Source organism: Primulina eburnea, chromosome 9, assembly GCF_022965805.1.
Source record: "Primulina eburnea isolate SZY01 chromosome 9, ASM2296580v1, whole genome shotgun sequence".
Lineage (NCBI taxonomy): Eukaryota > Viridiplantae > Streptophyta > Magnoliopsida > Lamiales > Gesneriaceae > Primulina > Primulina eburnea.
In genome coordinates this window covers 2100101-2122583 of record NC_133109.1, presented here as the reverse complement: position 1 = coordinate 2122583, position 22483 = coordinate 2100101, and the positions used below count along the sequence as shown (strand labels likewise).

General features: G+C 35.8%; 2 protein-coding genes across 2 annotated transcripts; both read left to right on the top strand.

Annotated features, from left to right (window-relative positions):
- Window positions 1-664: 664 nt before the first annotated feature.
- LOC140841078 (cleavage and polyadenylation specificity factor subunit 1) lies at window positions 665-18301 on the top strand. The gene is given in 27 exon segments (XM_073208248.1): window positions 665-1112; window positions 1376-1522; window positions 1918-2071; window positions 3031-3163; window positions 4002-4147; window positions 4657-4752; window positions 4829-4881; window positions 6239-6370; window positions 6506-6557; window positions 6651-6770; window positions 7008-7142; window positions 8039-8167; window positions 8369-8446; window positions 9471-9602; window positions 9737-9831; window positions 10604-10800; window positions 12899-13680; window positions 13832-13912; window positions 13980-14045; window positions 14179-14256; window positions 14504-14725; window positions 14882-15013; window positions 15160-15195; window positions 15197-15337; window positions 15913-16098; window positions 16687-17066; window positions 17772-18301. Coding segments are annotated over 27 exon segments (4341 nt in total). The 5' UTR covers window positions 665-789; the 3' UTR covers window positions 17887-18301.
- A 2346-nt stretch (window positions 18302-20647) lies between these two features.
- Window positions 20648-21851, top strand: LOC140842155 (uncharacterized). Its single transcript, XM_073209965.1, has 2 exons — window positions 20648-21465; window positions 21612-21851. The coding sequence occupies exons 1-2, from the start codon at window positions 20680-20682 to the stop codon at window positions 21708-21710; spliced, it is 885 nt and encodes a 294-aa protein (XP_073066066.1). The 5' UTR covers window positions 20648-20679; the 3' UTR covers window positions 21711-21851.
- Window positions 21852-22483: the final 632 nt, after the last annotated feature.

The window sequence follows — 22483 nt, the reverse complement described above, 5'->3', positions numbered from 1 at the left end:
AAGAACATGACAACATTCAAGAGTGAAAAGACGGATGTGAGAGTTATCAACAACAAGATCAAAATTTTAGTCTTTCGTTGTATTCTTAGTGCGATTAATGTGGTAGATGATTGTAGAACGAATTGACCAGTGGTAGAATCTGCTTGTGTAAATTATCTTGGAGTGTGTCTCATGTGAGACCGTCTCACGGATCATAATCTGTGAGACGGGTCAACCTTACCATATGCACAATAAAAAGTAATACTCTTAGCATAAAAAGTAACATTTTTTCATGGGTGACCCAAATAAGAGATCCGTCTCACAAAGACGACCCATGAGACCGTCTCACACAAGTTTTTGACATTATCTTGAGATACTCAGTGTCGTTGTACTTGTACTATTTTTTTACCTTCTTTAATAAAATAAAATATTAAGTTATCCACATTAATAATAATAATATATAAATATACTAGTTACTATGCATACGCGATGTGTATGTACAAATTTTTTTTATCATTATCAATGGACTAAAGTGTAATTTGATAATTTATGGAGTGAATAAATTGATATTTGAATTGTTGAAATAAAAAAAATAAAATAAAAGCGTGTGTTGAAATTTAAAAAAACAAAACAAAATAACAAAAAAAAAATGTAATATTATCATGTTAGGGATTGGACGCAATGCTATTCGAGCTGTACCTAAGATCCCAAATTTCCCAATCCCGCCAACATCTGCGGTTACAGTTGTCCGTATAAAACCCTAATCTTCCTTTTGCTTCACTCTTACACAGCTAAACCCAAACTGGCAAAATGAGCTTCGCTGCGTACAAGATGATGCACCATGCCACCGGCATCGAGCACTGCGCCTCCGGGTTCATCAGCCAATCGGCAGCGGATGCCACTCCACGAGCCCCTGAACTACCGGGTGATGGGCTGGACTCCGAGTGGCCCTCCTCCACCAAGCTTATTGGCCCTGTTCCTAACCTCATCACTGTTGCTGCCAACGTCCTTGAAGTCTACACCGTCAGAATTCAGGAGGAATCCTCTAACCTCATGAGCTCCAAACCGGCCAAACGTGGCGGTGTCTTGGCGGGCGTATCTGGTGCCTCCCTCGAGCTCGTCTGCCATTACAGGTCTCTTTTTCTTACAATGCATTTCGAGGTCATCTTGCTTCAAAATTTTAAGTTATTTGTGGTGTGGATTTTGTATGATATGGACTCCATTTTTATTTTGGCGAACTAAGGAATTTAATCAAGGGCAAATTAAGTTGGAGCGAGATTTTATGTTGTTTGGGTGCAAAACTCGAGCTTTGAAAAATTATGCATCAAATTCGAATTTTTTCCCCTTGTGGTGGCTATCACGTGATTAGTTATACTGGTTTGTTCATATGTTGTAGATTGCATGGCAATGTGGAGTCATTAGGGGTGTTAACAAATGGAGGTGTTAATGAAGGAAGGAGGAGAGATTCAATTATATTGACTTTTCGAGATGCAAAATTTTCAGTTTTGGAGTTTGATGATTCTTTACACGGGCTTCGCACCAGGTGAGCTTTATTCTCGTCCATCGACAAGTTTCACGGGAAAAAAAGAGAATTATATTTCATTTCACTTGTATACTGACTTACTGATAGATTTAAAAGTAAGATTTCAGCATTGTTGATCTTCAGCATGAACTTGCTAAAAAATTCCCGAATATTGAAAATTATTTGGTAAACGACCAGCAAGGTTTGGGGAATTGCAGGTTGTCAATTTCCAGCCGAATCCACGTGTGTCATTGTTTACTGTTAGTTTGAGTTGTACTGCATCTTTTTCTAGTTGTTCGAAAGCCCAACCATAATGCTTAATTGATGTAGTTCAGTTTCATGTATTAGTCTATTAGTTTTCTGAAACACATATAGTTGTGTTCTAATCATAAATGGCTGTTCATTTCATCTTCCAGTTCTATGCATTGTTTTGAGGGTCCGGATTGGCTGCACTTGAAAAAAGGCAGAGAATGTTTTAGCACAGGCCCACTAGTAAAAGTTGATCCACTGGGAAGGTGTTCCGCTGTTCTTGTTTATGGACTACAGATGATATTTCTGAAAACAGCTGAGGTTTTCTTTATTGTTTTCCAATTTTGATTTATTTCATTTTTATAACATAATTTGTTTTTATGTGCATTACTGCCAGTTATATTGTGTTGCTTTATTGAGCATCAGTGATACTAGATGGTTTGGACATAAGGTTTGATACGATGCATCAATTACCAATATTAATCAGCATGCTGTTGAGTAGTGTGACTTGATACTATGACAGATTATTTTGCTAATGAATTTTAGCTATGCTGTGGAAATGGCTGAATGAGCGAAGTTGGTTGGTAATGTGTCCTTAGCACATACCTTGCACTCTGCCGTATTTCAATAGATGATTATGATGTGTGTCAAATGATCATTTATGTATTTTTAAGTACATCTTGCTATCTCCTTGTCTGGACTAATTTCAATGGCCCTTGTAATTTCACATTTTAAGTTTCAAAAATATTCTAGATGTCATTGTCACATTAATTTCTATCGAACTTCAGGAAACGCTCAACCTAACAATGACATGATTGTGTTGAGACTTGCATATTACTTTCAGACCAACATATTTCATTTCAGTGAATAATGATTTCATTCTGCACATGAGTGTGAGTCAGCTGGGTGTATGGGATTGGGGCAATTGCATGGTTCTTAATTGTTTACAAACCCGCATGAAACAAGTTTTGATACTGATTTAGTTCTTTTCACTCGAAAAAGGATCCTTTCTCAGTACACTTTGACAGCAACATGTCACATAAAAAGTTATATAGCAGGGTCTTCTCCGAGAATCCATCCCAGATTGCATGTCCCCATTTACAATTTTGCATTATATAATGTTGGCAGTTGAAATGATGATTGTATTGATATGTGCTGTGGCTAGACAAATGCTTTTGCCAGTTTCTGTGGTGAAACAGTAACTGTGTGCATGCAGGTGTGTGTGTTTTTGCTTTGTTTTGTTTTTTGTTTTTAATTTAATTATGAACTTTTGATGCTAGGCCAGTTCTGGTTTGGCTGTGGAGGACAATACTTTTAATTCAGGGCCTGGTGCATCTCGAATTGAGTCATCCTACGTTGTTGGACTGCGAGATCTTGACATGAAGCATGTTAAAGATTTTATCTTTTTACATGGTAAGATTTGACTTGGCTTTCTTTAATCTCATAACTTTGATAAACAATGGGTTACAATGTGGCTAAGGTTGCATTGCCATCTCTTATATCAGAATTTCACTTTTTTGTCGCATGGAGCTTCCATAGATGTTAATTTTCTTTGTTTCATTTGTTGTTTGAACTGTTCAAGTGTTAGATTATGATTTTTTTACAGAGTTTTATCACCTTCTTGAGAATCTGTCCACTGCTGGGTCACACTCACACTCACACTCATGTCTACTACCCTTCACAGTTAATAAATATAAAATAAACAGATTAATGGCTGTTTATCATGCTAATGGATGCTTATCTCTGATATGTATTGTGTACAAGTTATCCATGCTTAAAAAATACAATCTCCTGGAAAACAACAGTTGGGCATTTGTGTGTCTTGACCAGAACAGTTTTCATTTTGATGAAGACATTTTCCAGGGAAAGATAACGTGTTATGTATTAGTGAGAGTTACCAAGTGATAGCACACACATACTTGATGACACTGAATTTGTCTTAAACACTATTTAACGGTCCAAGGCAAGTGCTGAAAGTAGGTAAATATTTAGTTAGATATTATCTCCTACTTGAAAACGAGAAAAGTCGCCGAGTAAGAGTACCTGTTTTGTAATCTGTGGAAAGTACTGAAAAGGTGATCTTTTTGCCCTTTCTATGATTAAGATAAGATGTTACTCCCTTGAATTCCTTTTCTTGCTATTTATTGCCAATTTATGAGATAACGCTGTCAGATACTATGTGAATAACTGTATTTCAGCCTGAGCGTCTCTGGTCTTTATTTTTTATGGTTGATGATTAAACCTTTGACAGGTTACATTGAGCCTGTTGTGGTTATCCTACATGAACAGGAGCTTACTTGGGCTGGTCGTGTATCATGGAAACATCACACTTGTATGATATCTGCGCTTAGTATCAATACAACTTTAAAGCAGCATCCACTCATATGGTCAGCCAATGTAAGTTAAAGTTTTATTTATGCTGACTGTTAACCTTTCTATTCTTTGTCTGCTCTCTTGATCCGGGAGAGTATTTATCTATTCCAGTCACCTCACGTGCACATGCCGGAATAAATGTGTACATTCTCATGATGGGAATTTTATTTTCTGTCTGTGATTGTGATCAAGCATTAATTATGTTGCTAGCTTTTCTTTGTACCCGAGGCCTGAATAGCTACTTTAGTGATGGTACATATATCCGAATCTATATGCTCTGTTGGTTGTTTCGAAAAGCCTATTTTTGTTGTGGAGTTGTTTTTTATTTGATACCTTGACATGGATAAATATGGCAATGAAATGCCAATCAGTCAGCAGTATAGCCCACATCTTTGATTTTGTTCTATATCTTTAATCAGTGGCTATTTACTTACAATATTTCTAGCCTTAGTTCTGGATTCTTGAAGGCTGACATGTACTTTCTAGCTGTAGAGTTTATCTAAAATATGATTCCTTTTTTTCTTTGTTTTCAGAATCTTCCACATGATGCATACAAGATCCTTGCTGTTCCATCTCCCATAGGGGGAGTACTTGTGATTGCTGCTAATACAATTCATTATCATAGCCAGGTTAACCTTGACTTTAACCTTGATATTTTGTGATCTAGATTTACCGCTATTTATTCTTTATATTTCACTTGGGCAGTCTACATCATGCTTCTTAGCATTGAACAATTTTGCCGTGCCTTTTGATGGGAGGTGAGATCCAGCTCCTTGACTCTTTTATCCTCCCTCTTTCCCTTCTCAAGATAATCGAGCTTTTCCCTCAGTCCCTGTTTTTCTGCCTTGTCACTGAAACTCTTATGGCAGCTATCTGTACATGTACTTCTTTATCTAACCTTACAATTGTTACTCTATGATTAATGCCACGATGTTTTCTCCTTTTCTAGATATTTGTCTTGGTTGACGAACCGTAGTTTTTTTAACTCAGGAACATTTTTTCTGTTTTTAAGCAGATTGAGGGTTGACAATTTTCATGATAGTGAAGGACTTGCAGCATAATATTTTGAAGTCTTTTCTTTGTTTGTTGCTTCTCATCTAGGTGCACTAATGCATAGGTTTAACAGAACAGGTTAATCATCAGCCAACTTTGACAGTACTCCATGTTGAGGGTGTCCCGATGCTTCATTTTCCATTTCAATGCCGCTATCTGTATTATTTTATTTTTCTGGATGAAAGTTTCCTGACACCATAGACGAGATTACCAGAATTGGTTGTTAAATGGCTGAGTTCTGCTTGTCACTCCTAGCTAAGTTTTCTTTGGGTGTTTCAGTTACTGAAGTCAATAGAGTAGTGATCTGGAGCAAAATTTGATTCAAATGGCACCGTGGTTGTATGAGGATATGACTTGTGCCTTTCAATTGGTACCATAATTTCTAGGCATGTGCTGTTACATGTCTTGACTTGATAGCACATAATGTTTCTTCTATTATATTTAGGCAAGTGGAAATTTCCTTTCATATCTTTTTGCAGGAAAATTTTGATTTAATCTTTATTCTGGTTTACAATACACCAAAGACATTGTGAATGCTATATACTGTTTGAATCAAGTGGGTGGGCAGTATTATTTTCCTGAACCTTTAAATGGTTTTAGGATCGTCTACTTCAGTTCTTCTCAACCAAAGAGGCTGCATATTAGTGTAGGAGATGATGAGGACACTACATGATGCTGGTGCTTGAGGAGGGAAAAAGTAAAATGGATAGAGAAAGACTCTAATGGATTGGGCTACTATAGGTCTATGGCATAGGTTGATTTGTTTTAGTGGAATGTGAAGTGGTTCTTGTAAAGTTTGCAGAGTAGTAAATGAATTGTTGTGAGTTAGCTGTTCTGCTGAAAGTGTTTGATGTGAATTGTTGGGAGTTTTTAATTATTTCGGACACTGTCATTGTGTTTTCTTGTAAGCTAGTTGGTTAGATTATATGATTTTAATGGTTGTCATATTGACAATTGTGTATAATGGCCGTTAAAAGATTTAGTATGATTCACATCTCCATCCTACATTTTTAATGAGATAATTAAGTTATTCCTGATGTGGATTCCTTGTCTACATTTCAGTCAAGAGATGCCAAGACCTGGTTTCATTACAGAGCTTGATGCTGCCAATGCAACATGGTTAACAAATGATGTTGCCATGTTCTCGACAAAAACTGGGGAACTGCTTTTGCTTACTCTTGTTTATGATGGAAGGTTGGAATTGTTTTGCATTTTAATGTTCTTCTCTTTTGCATCTTACAGTTCCCCGTGTCTTCTAATTTGACCCACGGTATTCAGTTTCTCACGTTGCTATCTCTTATGTAATACGTTGTATTTCCATTTTTGCAGAATTGTTCAGAGGCTCGAACTTTCGAAGTCAAGAGCTTCTGTACTTACTTCGGTCAGCTGCTTTTTATGTTGATCATGCTTCTGTATATTACTGGATGAACCTTTTTTTTAATGTATCCAACTCATTTTTTGTTGATTTTTTTAGGATATTACAACAATTGGAAGCTCACTCTTCTTCCTGGGCAGTCGTTTGGGTGATAGTTTGCTAGTACAATATAATTCTGAAGTGGGAACTCCTGTTCCAGCTACTGGTTTGAAGGAAGAGGTCCGCCTTTTTAAATATTCAGCTTAACATTAATGCAGCTCTTGTTTAATTTTATTCTTACGGGATCTCGTTTTCTTGTTAAAGGATTGGTGTTGGAGTTTGAAGTTCAAAATTTGTTGGAATCACTACTTTTAACCATTATGTTATCTTGGAAATTTTAAAATTTATGTTACCTTTTTCTTGAAAGATATATTTATTATTTTTTATATCTTGTATTTGTCTTTTTTAATTTTCTAGGTTGGGGATATAGAAACTGATGCACCTTTAGCAAAGCGGTTGCGGAGGTCTCCCTCTGATGCATTGAGGGATATAGCCAATAATGAGGAACTTTCTTTATTTGGCTCGAGCCCAAATAATTCTCAGCTAGCTCAGGTTAAACATCTTCTGAAAATATGCTGAGCGATGTCTTACATTTATGATGATAATCAATATCTATTTACGTGCTTGGGGGTGTGATTCAAATGTCACTCACCATTGTTCTAATTGACAGCAGCCAAATGTCATTTCCTCTTTAGTTGCTTACTTGCTTATGATATGATAAGTACTAAAGCTCTAGCTGAATTTTGGCCGATGTATGAGTGGAAAGACCAAGTGTTTGCTTTGGGATATAATCAAGACCAAGTGTTTGCTTTGGGATATAATCATATCCATACTTTTTGTTAACTTATTGATACTGTTTGTTTTCATAGTCTGTTGCAGTGATGATCGGTTTCACCTACAAATATTAAATAACTGAAGAAGAATTGAGCAAAAAATTTCAAGTTGACAAGTATGATTGCAGGATGTTTTATAAGGGTTGAAGAGTTACAATAGGGTTGGGGATCTAAAATGAAAGTAGTGAATCACTTCTTTGCGCATCTTCTCTGCTTTGTTTTTATTTATAACCTCATCTAGCAACTAATATCCCAAAAATCGAGATAGATCTTTTGAAATAATTCTCTAAATCCATGTGGAGTGTTAATATGTGATTATTTCCGCCAAATCATTTCCTATGATATTTGCTTTGTCGACTCTTTACTCTGAGTCGGTATATAGTAAAGGGTCTTACACGAGCAATATACATTTCAGGATAAAAACCACCTTTCTTGTGGCAGATGACTTATCTGAGTTTTACTTGTGGCAGATGACTTATCTGATGATTTCCGCCAAATCTGAAATTTCGTTTGATGCTTTCATTATAATTAGCTTTTACTGTTATAAGTTTATTTTGCTGCATGAATCTGATCGTTTTGCATTTCTTATAGTGCCATGTTCTTTGATGCATGCAGAAAACTTTCTCATTCGCCGTGAGGGATTCATTGCTTAATGTTGGTCCATTGAAAGATTTCTCTTATGGTTTGAGAATTAACGCTGACCCAAATGCGACAGGAAGTGCAAAGCAGAGTAATTATGAACTGGTAAATTATGATTTCATTAATTTGAATATTAGTGCTACAAATAAACTCGAGCATCTTGTATTTGCCTGTGCCAAGTATTTTGAATTGTCATTATTATTCATCTTAATACATCTTCTATGACCCCCCCGGACCAGAAGTTTAAGTTTTATTTCTTATTATGATGCACATGCATTCAAAAATTTTGTTTTGAATCTTGTTCAGGTTTGCTGTTCTGGACACGGAAAGAACGGTTCTCTCAGTGTGCTTCAACAATCAATTCGCCCAGAAACCATAACTCAGGTGTGCATGGACTCTTTTTCCAATTAGAAAATACCACTCTTTTATTATTTTCCCATTACAATAAAACTGTAATTGGTTGGAGCCTTCCATTGTATTTGGAGGAAGTTCATCTGCTAGATTCGAGTCTGTTTGTATAACCCTTTCGTCTTCAAATGGTTTTATTTTTTAATTTATAAAAAATATTGAGTTTATTCTACACATTGATTAGTGCAGATAGGATAGGAAAGATGGGTGGGAGAGTAAAAGGAAAGTTTTCTTTATTGTAGTGTATAGGGGCTATGAAAGAGTCAAGCTCTGATTGAGCATGTACTGTAATTAACCTTAGTTCACATAGAATTTTCTAGTTTCAGCTAGCTCAATTTACCAACTTGTTAAAATAGTGAGCCCCTGCGAACCCTAGCAAACATTCAAATATTTGTCCTACATTCATTCGTGAAGGTACTCCTAATGTGTTGAAGACCATATCAACAGGTCTTTGAGTTCAATTAGGAGCGTTGTGTTTTGTGTTCTGAAGAGAAATTAGATCAATTTTCAAACGATGAAGACAACAGACATGGTTGACATTTCAATGGATTTTGATTTATTATACCATACAAAATATAGATAAATAATAAGAAAAATCTTGGAAGTTTTCGAATGATGTATGAGCTCAAGGCTGCTGAAATCTAAGCTTGAATCAAGCAGCACAATAACACGTTCTCGTTTAAAACGGGAACTTTTATGTTTCAATTTCAGTGTGTATCCAAACTCAATGAAATATGAAAACCTTTACGGCAAGTAGCACCACTTCTTCTTTACCTGTCTGGAGATATGTCAACCATGATATGAAACTGTATGTTTACCCAGATAGTGCATTTACCAGCTTCGGTCCATTCAGAACCTTATCATACACTTCTTAATTTCCAAGCAAATTGATTTGGGTTGGATCACCTACCTGTACTATGTATTTCAAATCGAGTGACTTTTCAGTTGTTTTCTTTGACTTTGTTGTTGATATGCATCAAAACATCTTGCTTTTATGCAGGAATCACTACCCGGTTGCAAAGGGATTTGGACGGTTTACCACAAGAATTTACGCAGTGATTCCTCAAAGGGAGCAGCTTATGAAGATGAATATCATGCATATTTGATAATTAGTTTGGAAAACCGTACAATGGTGTGTCAGTAGTAAAACCATTTCTGTTTAAGTTTGGAAAAATTTTCTTTGTCAGGTTCAGAACTATGACTTATCCTGAATTGGCTACTAAGTTATCTCTGCAGTCTTTCTTACAAACATGTTCTGTGTCTCAGGTACTACAAACAGCTAACAACCTTGAGGAGGTTACTGAAAATGTTGACTACTATGTTCAAGGAAGTACAGTTGCAGCAGGAAATTTGTTTGAAAGGTCTTTCCCTTATCTGGCTCAATCACTTTATGCGTATGCTCTGGAATTTGATTTTATTGTTTTCACCTTCTTAGTTTCCCTCTCTATATCAATGATTCAAATTGATAATTGAAAACACGAGTTTTATGTTCTTTTCATAATCACAGCGCATGGACTTTTTTCCATACAGCACATGGAATTTATGTGCATGTATTGTTTACATCTTTTGTAGTGTTGGTGCTTCGGGAGAGAATAGTGTTAATTCCATGGAAATGACCTTTCATTTGGACTTGTATGAATAGAAGGTCGTCGAAATTAGAACAAGAACTCTGCTAATATAAGGCTAATACACTCTGCTTGGGCATGGGTGGAGTGGAGGGAAACATGGATTTGCTTGTAAATGAAGTCTGAGCTTCGTCAGTTCGACATTAAAATACAATTTTAATCCTAACCTTAATTTATAAGGTCTTTTTAGGCTTAAGTTTTTCTGGCACTGAAAGCATCGGTACTAGGGTCTGAGGTCCCTTTGCTTCAATTAGCTTTATTTAGATTGAGTGGTGACTTAGGTTTGGTCTTTTTGAAGAGCGTTTGGTGCCTTTAGCAGATGAAAATTTTAGTTCTGTTAGTTCACATCCTGTCCCTGCTTATTAATGAGTAAATACTGTTTTCCAGTTTTTGAATTGCAATGACACTTTGATGTTGATGGCTAATATCTAAACAAATTATGGGTAATTAATGTTATCACTGAAGTCCTATCAGGTGATAACATTTTGTGAATTTTTTTGTCATGCAGACGCCGAGTTATCCAAATCTTTGCTCGTGGTGCTCGGATCCTTGATGGCGCTTTTATGACTCAAGATTTGACATTTAAAACTTCCAACTCGGAAGCTGGTGCAGGTTCTGAAGGCACAATTGTGTCATCGGTTTTCATTGCTGATCCTTATGTGTTGCTGAGAATGACTGATGGAAGTATTCAGCTTCTTGTTGGAGGTATGCCTTAATACTTCGGAAACAATAAAATGGCTTCTTTTTCGTAATACATTTAGTATGATATTTTTTTTGTACAGAAAAATAGCTTTTGATTCTATGTCGCTTGAATGTGTCTTATTTATTACATTTTTTGTCGAGATGCTCCTTACTCCCATTATAGAATCCATTTTTTGAAATGAGGAACCCATTCATAAATTATGTTGATTCTGTGGATGTGAACTGATTAAATTTGGAAAATTGCTCGACAATTTATATTAAATTAGAATCATAATCCTACATGTATGGTTTTCTGCGACAATGATATCCCATTATTTAAAATCATATCACAAAATGAAGGTTAATAGACAATGCAATTAGTTCTGTATCCTTTCGTGTGCCTTGTGCACCCAAGTCACAGTTTGATATATGTTGGTGTCGAGTGGTCATGATTTATATACTAAATTCTTGTGTTATGTTGTGATCTCTTCTCACTATATTTAGTACTGTGAAATTTAACATGGTAACATAGAAGAATCCTCGTCTTGCTTTTCCTGTCTCGTGCCGTCTAACAATCTTTGCTAACAAAAATTAATGATCATGTGAACAATAATTTGGAAAAAGAAATCCTGATTACAGTAACTGTGTGGCTGCCATGGTCGCGGATTCTATCACCCGTGATTTTTGTGTCTACCCGAATGCTAAGTTTTTCGATCCTATGTGGGCACAATAATTGTTTGTTCCTACTGAATGGAAGTTGACTCATTATATTTATGCATGTTTGCTATTTGTCTTTCTGGTTTTTTTTTTTTGAAACGAAACATACTTATATTAAAATGATTTTAAGGATTACAAAAGCGGATAAGCAATCCGCAAGTGAAAGAAATATTACAATATGACACCACTTATACTACGACCAGACATAATTCCAGTCCCTAATCAAATCTGAGATTCGATATTATTAAGATTATGGTGTATATTTGATATGATTTATAGTTATGGGAAGATGTTCTATGATTTTCACCTCGGCTTATTTTCACCTATATAAAGAGGTGATGATGGCTAACAGTTGGGCCAGCCTCTTTCATTTTCTATATGCCTGTTTAATTTTGGAAGAGCTTAAACTTTCAATCAGTGTTGTTAAATACATGTCTCGACCCTAGGGACATTGACATTAAAGCGGCATGCCTTTGTTCCCTTGCATGTCCTATTATTATTATTGCTATTTTCCCAGAAATATTGGGATTTATGTATTAGGGTTTGATAAGTCCGACAACCTTCCTAAATTGCTACCCTCCTAATGAAACCTATATCCTGTGATGGTGAGGGAGGATGGACGGGTTTCAGCGAGTTATATTTTGCGTTTTCTTAGCATTTTACGGTATTTTTAATCCTTTATTTTATTGCATTTAATAATTTTTTGGGTAAATCTTGAAATCTAAGTCTCTGATCTTTGTATTGATGAAAATTTATGGATTTCATATTTTATCACGCTTCTTGTAGTATTTTGGTACGTTGAACCTTTTACTTTGGGGAAAATATTCGTTACCAACTGTTTTGTTTGTAAAAATTGTGGCTTCTATTTCGTTGAAGGATTCCATTTTTTATGATGTAAATTTTGGATTACTCTAGTTCTTAAGCATCTACTCGTGCTTCCTCTATTGCCTCTTTAATGCAGCTAATGTGTCTGCTAACCTCAATAACCCGCACATATATTCCTTTTAACAAGTTAGATAATACATTGAAAGATTGCTTGGGGTTGGCATAGACTAGAGGTTGGAGTGAATGAGTGATTGTAGTGTTTGGCCCTGAAACTTGTCCAATTGAATTAATACTGGGCAACTTGGGAATTCACATTTAGATACGATTGATATTTTTGGTAGATGGATAAAAAGATCTTGTTAACATGATTGCCATATATGAATGTCTAATAGTATTGTGTTTATCTTCCAAAAGTTTCAAACTGCGCTAAGACGTTAACACAACTGTTTCCAGAACAATATTCTAATTCCAGGCATTGAAAGGGGCCCGTATTTGATAGTGTTTTTTTTTCTCTGCTCCTATGTGCTGAACCATGCTTTATGTGGTCTTGGCATTGTGCTTACTCGGTTTCTTCTCCTAGATCCCTCCACATGCACAGTTTCTGTCATTATTCCACCAGCATTTGAAAGCTCGGATAAGTTGGTGTCTGCTTGTACACTCTATCAAGATAAAGGACCTGAAGCATGGCTCCGGAAGACGAGTACAGATGCTTGGCTTGGTACTGGCATTGGGGAGGGTATTGATGGAACGGATGGTATGATGCATGATCAGGGTGACGTATACTGTGTTCTGTGCTATGAAAATGGAAATCTTGAGATATTTGATTTGCCCAATTTCAACAGTGTTTTCTCTGTTGACAAATTTGTTTCTGGAAAGGGTCACATTGTGGATTCATTTTTTCACGATCCGGTGAATGATCCTGCGAGTCTCATGAAAAAAAATTCTGAAGCCAATGGAGATGGTAGGAAAGAAGCGAATCATGGTATACAGGTTGTTGAGCTGTCCATGCAAAGATGGGCTTCTGATCATAGCCGTCCCTTTCTATTTGGAATATTGTCAGATGGGAGTATTCTATGTTATCATGCTTATATTTATGAAGGTTCAGAAAATGCTCCCGCAGTTAACGATGTTTATTGTCAGACTTCTGTTAGACGCAGCAGTATAAGTTCGTCTAGGCTTAGAAATCTACGTTTTGTCCGAGTTTTCTTGGACACTTATGCACGAGAGGAGTCAAAATCAGGGATCTCATCTCAACGTATAAACATGTTCAAGAATGTCAGTGGCGTACAGGGTTTATTCCTCTCCGGGACAAGGCCAGCTTGGTTCATGATATTCAGGGAGCGCATACGGATTCATCCACAGGTTAGTTTGTCTCAGTTTATATGGTTCCACTTATTGAGTGAAGGCTAAGAGTATGACGTCTTTTTCTATCTATGTAATTTTAATTTTCTATCTTGCTGACCTTTCACAGTTTATTAAAACCCATTATTAATCCTCTATCCTTCTCTTTTAGGTGTGTGACGGACCAATAGGTGCCTTCACTGTTCTTCACAATGTCAACTGCAATCATGGGTTTATATACATAACTTCACAGGTTAGCCAAGCATATGGGTTCTTTTATTCATTGCACAGCAACTGAAAATATTTTTCCTTTTTCTTAGGGTGCTTTAAAAATATGCCAACTTTCAGCTTTATCATCCTATGACAATTATTGGCCAGTGCAGAAGGTATGAAATCATTTTTTCCTGTCTCTTTAGCGGTATTTTTTTATAACACGAATTTGTTCCATTAAACTCATATGCAATACTTTCCTTTTCTCTTCTTGGCCGCCTTCCCTCCATGTATTTTTATCTGTGACAGGTATCACTTAAGGGAACACCCCATCAAATAACTTACTTTGCTGAGAAAAATTTGTACCCGGTTATAGTTTCTGTTCCAGTAAGTTTGTGCTCTATTTTATCAGTTTTTATATATAATTATGAAATTTCTTGTTTCATTGGGAATAGCACTTCCTTGTATCCGCTCGGTCCTCGTGAATTTTGTGCTAGAAAATAAACATGATTTCATAAACTCAAAACAACTAGGCACTAGCCTGCTTTCTTCGGCTCCCTAACAAGAGGGTCAGGAACAAGGAAAAAAATTCAATGGGTAACTCAATCAGGTTTTCTTTACAATTTTTTTGCAGATGCTCAAGCCACTTAATCAAGTCATTCAGTCTCTGATTGATCAAGAAGTTGGAAATCAGTTTGAAAATGATAATTTGAATTTTGAGGGGACCTATCCTGTGGAAGAATTTGAGGTACGGATAATGGAACCTGAAAAATCCAGTGGCCCCTGGCAAACAAAGGCGACAATTCCCATGCAAAGCTCCGAAAATGCTTTAACTGTACGAGTTGTCACATTATATGTAAGTTTAACTTGTCACATCAAACTGCCTTTTTGCCTGAAATGTTTTAATTTTCACCCATTAAGTTTTAACTATTTGGTTATGGTATTATGTACCTCCTGAACATTTTATTGTAATTTATTGAGTTATTCATGTTTGAATTGTCTATGCTTTTAGAATACTACAACACAAGAAAATGAGACGCTGTTGGCAGTTGGAACTGCATTTGTGCAAGGGGAAGATGTAGCAGCTAGAGGACGTGTACTTTTATTTTCTGTTGACAAGAATTCGGACGGCGGTCAAGCTATGGTAGCGAGCTTGTATTTCCACCCTTTTGAGCACACTACAATTTATTAGCGAGCCCTAAAGTTTGTTTCATCTTGTTCTTTAAGAACTGTTTTCCTTATCCGGACCTGCTTCATAACCTTAAATTTAATCATCCTTAATCTTCTCAGGTTTCAGAAGTTTACTCTAAAGAACTGAAAGGAGCTAATATCTGCTTTGGCCTCACTTCAAGGTCATCTGTTGATAGCGTCAGGCCCCAAAATTATTCTGCACAAGTGGACGGGTCTTGAGTTAAATGGGGTTGCCTTCTTTGATGTCCCGCCTCTTTATGTTGTGAGCCTAAACATTGTACGTGCCCCATTTGCATGCCCAACTTGTTATCCTTCATTAATCTTTGGTCTGATGAACATTGTTGCTGTATGACAGTCTCCATTTCTCAAGTTGCTGCATTCCAAGTCTATTATGTTTTTTTTATCTTGTTGAATTTCAGTTGTATCAGGTGTCTTAGTACAATTTATTTTTTTCGAATTTCCTGTGCATATTTTTCTCTGTGGCCATAGATAGTTCAATGCTGTATTGGACCAGCTTCCCCCAATTTAGTAACAAACCAGCAGTTCAAGCTGTCCGATACCCATATATTTGTTGGAGAAAGAAAACTTCCATGTATATCTGAGCACTTACTCATTTACTCTGTTTCATTGTTCCACATATTTCACTTTTTTCTAGATTTTCTGTTAATATTAGCATATGGGTTGATCAAGTCTCATTTCCAAATATTCTGTCTTAACCCAAAAATTCTGTTTTCATAGTTTTTTACTCTTTACTGAACACACACTTACCTTTTGTGAGGATGAGGTGCTCTCATTTATGATAACTTTATGAGCTTTTTGCTGGACTTGCTGTTGAGAGTGAAAATTTTGCAGGTGAAAAATTTTATTCTTCTTGGAGATGTTCACAAAAGCATATACTTTCTTAGTTGGAAAGAACAAGGGTCTCAACTTAATTTATTGGCAAAGGATTTTGGCTCGCTTGATTGTTTAGCAACTGAGTTTTTGATAGATGGAAGCACACTCAGCCTCACAGTTTCAGATGAGCAGAAGAATGTTCAGGTAGCCCCTTCTTTTGCCGTGCATGTTTCCTTTCAAACATCAGTCACTTGTGTGTTATATAATTTTGGGCAGAAAATGCTAGTGAACACTCTTAATTTTCTCAGTGTGGTGCCTGTATGGCAAGAATTGAAGCAAGAGGTTATTTGGATTTTCTTTCCTGTTTTTTGGACATGAAAGATCATATCATTGAGGTAAAAAAATAGTGGTACAATACACTGGACATGTCCATGAAATCGGTATAAAAACATCAACATGGATTTTCTTTCCTTCTTGGCTACAAGATGACATCCAACCCATGGAAAGTGTGGCAATTTACACTTTAACAATATTCCTCGTGTTCGAACTTTTTAGGCATTGGCAACTACTTCTCATAGTTCTTTAAGTTCAATCTTAAATTTCATTTTTTTTCGATTTTTATTATCAGGCATCATTTGTTCTTGAAACTTTACTTTCTTCACCTGCTATTTTTTATCAGTTTGTTCTGCTTACTTTTGGATATATCCATTTCACTTATGTGTAATTTGTTCCACCATAGAAGAATATTTTGCCGCAATCATCTGACATTAGCAGTTTGTATGCAACAATTAGATATTCTATTATGCCCCAAAGCAGTCAGAAAGCTGGAAAGGACAGAAACTTCTATCAAGGTCTGAATTCCATGTTGGTGCACATATCACCAAGTTTTTGCGGCTGCAGCTGCTTCCTACATCGGCTGATCGAACAAGTACTGGATCTGATAAGACCAACCGCTTTGGTCTACTTTTCGGCACCTTGGATGGCAGCATTGGCTGTATTGCACCTCTTGATGAGTTGACATTTCGTAGGCTGCAGTCACTGCAGAAAAAGCTTGTGGATGCTGTTGCCCATGTTGCTGGACTAAATCCGAGGTCTTTCCGCCACTTCTGTTCATATGGAAAGGCTCATCGGCCTGGTCCAGACACCATTGTTGACTGCGAGCTACTTTCCCAGTATGTAGTTTCACTTTGATGTATCTGACTGGAAAAGCTTGACTTCTTTTGTGCATTCAATCGCCACAAGTTGACCCCGGTCCCCAATTTTTCGTTATCACATGTCAAACACTGGGTACATTTGGTTCATCTGTCAATTTACACCTGTTTAGTTGGTAAAAATTCTGGTGGCGTGCTTGCAGAATTACGATGGTGCAGCCAAAATCCGCTGCCCATTAGAAATGTTTTGAGATTGAAATACTGCCATGATGCAGATTCTGATGTCAAAATGTGATGTAGTCTGACGATATAAGGTGCTCTGATTAAGAAGTAGATGGTACTAGATTGCTGAACTAGATACTGATTCACATCTCCCTGTCTTTTTTTAAAAAAATATCTCTGTAATTCTGGCTCTTTATAATGCGTCCATACCTCCTACAGATTTTCTGTTACTAGCTTGCTTATTAATAATGTACTTGCTACCACCCCGAGCAGACCTCTGAAAAAGTGACCGAGAAATTATCAGAAACTGGTTTGTTGTTGTGTAAAATTTTTTTTGTTCTGAATCTTATTTGAGGTTGGTGTATGTGCGGGAGAGCATTATTTGAATACATGGGCATGGACCATATCTTTTCCATTCTCATGCATCTCTTACCATCATTTTTTAAGCAGCTTAGATGCGAATGTTTGTACGAATAACATGTACCCAATACCCACATGTTGCAGTTACGAGATGCTCCCACTGGAAGAGCAGGCGGGTATTGCTCAACAAATTGGAACAACACGAACTCAGATCATGTCCAACTTGAATGATCTTACTCTTGGAACAAGCTTTCTTTGAGAGTTTGCACCAAAGGCCGCAAAACAAAGTGGTGACGAGAGCTTGGCCTCATGATGATATTGGCCCACTTCTCCCTCTTTACGTGCCAGCAGCCGTATTATCTGAATAATGAAGTCATGAGAGTCATCCCATGTAAGCGAAACTGGCTCTCTGATACTGTCATATTTCCTTTGTGCTGTTTTAAGCTATGAGGTGCGGTGGCATTTGAGTAGTCTTATGGGATAGGAGTAGAAAGCAAAGAAGAAATTAACCACCTTGTATTTGTATTACAATTGGTGTAATAATGTATTTTTGAAACTTGTATTTGCATTACAATATTGTAATCATGTATTTTAGACAATTGTTTCATAAAGCATTATCATTTAGAAGCCACAAATGGCAGTAGCATGCTGAATTTTTTTTATAATTTGAATGGAATCCAAGTGTTGTAAATTTATGTAGAAACCCACCGAGTATTTGAAGGATAATAATAGACTGCCTATACAAATTGAGTGTTTTTTACACCAAGTATATATTCGGAAATTTTCTAGTGCATTTTAGACATTTGTTGTATGCGAATGCAGAAACGAGAGATGATTAATATATAAGAAAGAGTGGACTTTTTAAAAACCAATCAAGTAATAGATTGATGCTTAAAACCTTAAAAATCACTCAACACAAATTTTGAAGCCTCGATATGCTATTTAGGAATCAAATAAATAGCAATTATTTTAGAAATAAAATTATTTACTGCGGTTAGTGGCTGTTTATGTGGAATTAATGAATGTTGAAGTTTAATAAAATATTTGTTGTTAAAATAGAAAATATTATTTGATAAATGGTAGTGGAATTTCAAGGTAATATTAATTCAAGGTTTAAGAAAAGACATTATAAGATACTTTTGTCAATCAATGAAGGAAAACATTAAAAACATAGCGTCATAAGAAAATGCTTTGATAACTATGTCCAAGCTTTAACCTCATGAGCATAACCAGCCAAAACAAAAAACAAAACAAAAATAACTGGATTCAAAATGTTGGCTAAATCAAAACATCATTCCCAAGACAAGGAAAGCTAAAATATTTGGTCTCTTGAACCTTAAATTAATATTATCTTGAAATTCCGTGATATCTCCGGCGAATATCACCGAGATATATTCGGTGATATCTCCGGTGGACGTGGGCTAGTTTTTTGTTGTCCGAACCACCTAAAGTTATGGTGTTATTATTGTTTCTTGAAAGCTTGATATTTGTATATACTGTACTGAATCAACTATCCGCACATTTGATTGTATACAAATTATTGCATTGCAAATCAGAAGATATATTACATGGCTAATCTTGGAGTTGTTATGAAACCTAAAGGGATCAAAGGAGCTTTGATTTATAACAACTGGTATCAGAGTCATGTTCCGAGATTCACTCTATCAAATAAAAAAACATGACAACCAAGATCAAGGGCGGTTTTGGGCTATGGCATAGAGGGATGTTGATGTGTGTCATTTTTATGTATTTTATTGTGTCATTTTGGGTCTCGTAGCATTCTGGAACGGCCAAGTTCGTTAATTTTGTAAAAAGACATAAAATTTTAATATTTATTTTATTTTTTAAATGCGTCATATTCATGTGCTTACAATATATACATTATATTATTTAATATAAATAATATGATATAAAATGTTTTTATCAATTGTGTACCTATTTTAACCACATGAATATAACCAACAAAAGAAAAAAGAGAGAGCGTTGATACACAAAAAATGTTGGCTAAATCAAAACATAAATACTGCCCAGATAACATGTAATATTTGGACAAAAACAAAAACATTAATAATATTTTTGAAACTTTGCAAATACCAAACAATATTTCAAGAACTTCCTTCCAACATAGAGACTATTTAAAATTCTTCACTAAAATAAATAAATAGATACATATATATATATATATATATATATATATTATAAACAAGAAAATCTAAAACCCTACGTCAAAATGAAGTTTGACCGACTGTGCATAATAATAATAAATAAATAAATATACAAAAAGTGATGTTTGACCACCTACAAAAGTAGAAAGAACAAAATATTTTTTGTCTTAAATTTTATTAGCTTCTTTTATTAGGGTTATATTAAAATACTAGTCTTAATATTTTCTCAAAAAAAATTAGTTTTAATTATGATTATAGTAGATTCTCACCCTACAAACTTCAAGTAAAATTCATTTTAAAAGCATGTTCTAAAGTTACAAGAATTTGTTCAGTTGGATTTACTGAAGTTTTCCCTCTGAAGAATCAAAAACAACAAATTGAGAATAAAATTATTACAAAAACACAAATTCTATACCCTTCCAACATTTTATTAATTTCACATTCAATGTTTTTTTTAAAAAAAATTAATTATAATTAAATGCTTAATATTATAATTTAAAATGCTTAAATATGAGACTTTATTAGAATGAACCTTCCATTCAAGAATCATCATCATATAATAAAGTTTCCAATACAAAGCGCACTATATGAACAAAACTGGCAAATGGCCACTGAACTAGTCCAAAGTCTTTATTCAAATCAAACATTAGGTCAGCCTAATTTTCCAACAAAATGGTGCTGTTAAACATGTCAAAATGATTTAGTTGGAAAGCTACTGATCCACTCATCGAACGCGCGCAGGTTTTGAGTCGCGCGCGCACGCGCACACACACACACACACACACACATATATATATATATATATATATCTATATATATATATATATGATATCATTCAACTAAAAACCTACAAAATATTCAATCAACTTATTATATTCAAATTCAGAATGGCAGAGAAACAAACCATCAAGACTGAGAGGAAAAGAGGAAGACAGTCCATTTCTGTTCCATATCTGTGGGAAGAGAGACCGGGGACACCGAAAAGAGATTGGAAACCAACTCCTCGACCAATTAAGCCAGTGGAAGTGCCCGTTAAGCTCGTCGTATCGGTCCCCTTTTGTTGGGAAGAGAAGCCTGGGACACCACTCCAGCTGCTTTGGCCACCACCCCCTGGAAGCTACAACTTGGATCATGATGTTGGGGAATACAGAGGGGTTGATGAACAACATGATTCTGATCAAATGGATGTCTTGTCTGACTCGGAGCTCGAAACGTGTAGTTTCGAAACGGATGAGTCTTTCGACTCAGCTCCTTCCCTTCTGGCCAATTGCCTGATACCAACCTTGGAAATCACCCACGCTGTTCTTGTTGATAAAACACCCCTTCCACGAAAAGTCGTCGACAACCGGCAGCTGCAAAGCCCGGGTTCACCTGTTTCTGATACAGAGAGTACTGCTAGCAGCTATGAAACAGGATCCAAAAGCTTGGTCGGGGATTCTTTCCTGGAGTTGCTGTTTCCTCTACTTGTCCCAGGTTCAAATTCAGCCAACGAAGCAAAAATACCCGAAAACGACACACTTCCCGCTGAAGATGGACGATTCACAGAACTCACATGTGAAAGAAACGACAGCCAGGTTAGAAGACCACTGCTGACCCTCGGAGAGATGATGGTGATGAGCCGAAGAAGAAGCTACCAAAAGAAAGTAATAAACATGCGTAAACAGACATCAATGGTAACCATACGATCCTTCCTTTTTCCAAGTAGAAATAATTAAAACCTCCATGAAAAACAACATACGCATGACTTTTTTTCATGAATTTGAAATCTAACATCTTGCCTTAATTCTTTTTCCCCATTTTTGGACATTGTGGATGGCAGGACTTTATGAAGAGGAACGCTTTTGGATGTGGGATCTTTGGATTTGGCAATGGCGGTCGCATTGGTCTTGGAAAAAAGCACTTGCAACTAAAAAGCTGATTTAGATAAACAAACGACATGCATGCAAATTAACCGTAGAAGTTTAGTTTTTAATCTATACTAAATTTTGTTTGGCGTTGGATTGTAATTTTCTCGGTAATATATTTATTTCCCAGAACTTATTCCGGATGAATGAGAAATTAAACAATACTAAATTTTGTTTGTACAATGATTTTTATAATTCATTTGATTTATAAGGATCAAAATATAATAGAGTGATAGACTACGTTATTATTTTGATATATAAATTAAAAATATATAAAAAAAGAGAAAAAAAAACCGTATGAATAGAACTTACAACTTACTTCTTAAAGAATAAAAACTCTATTCATTAAGCTATAGTAATTTTATCAAAATTTTAACACTTTATTTATATATTATTATTGTAGCACATAGTGCTTATCGCTTTACCAAAAGTTATATCTGGTGGTAATTGTGTAACTCAAATCTTTTAAACCACACAGCAGCTCAAGCACCACGATTCGATCGCTATATCAAGCAGGGACAATTATTGCACCCAACAATCTCCCTCCCAATAATTGTACTCCTTGCAATCAATGAGAATCGAACACGTGACATTGGCTCTGATACCAATTGTAGGATCGAGTGCTTACCGCTTGACCAAAAACTATAGCTGGTGGTAATGATGCAACTCAAATCTTTTAAACCGCACAGCAGCTCAAGCATCACAGTTCGATCGCTCTATCAAGAAGAGACAATTATTGCACCCAAAAATTAGTATTAAAATAGACTTTGAGATCAAAAATTAATTA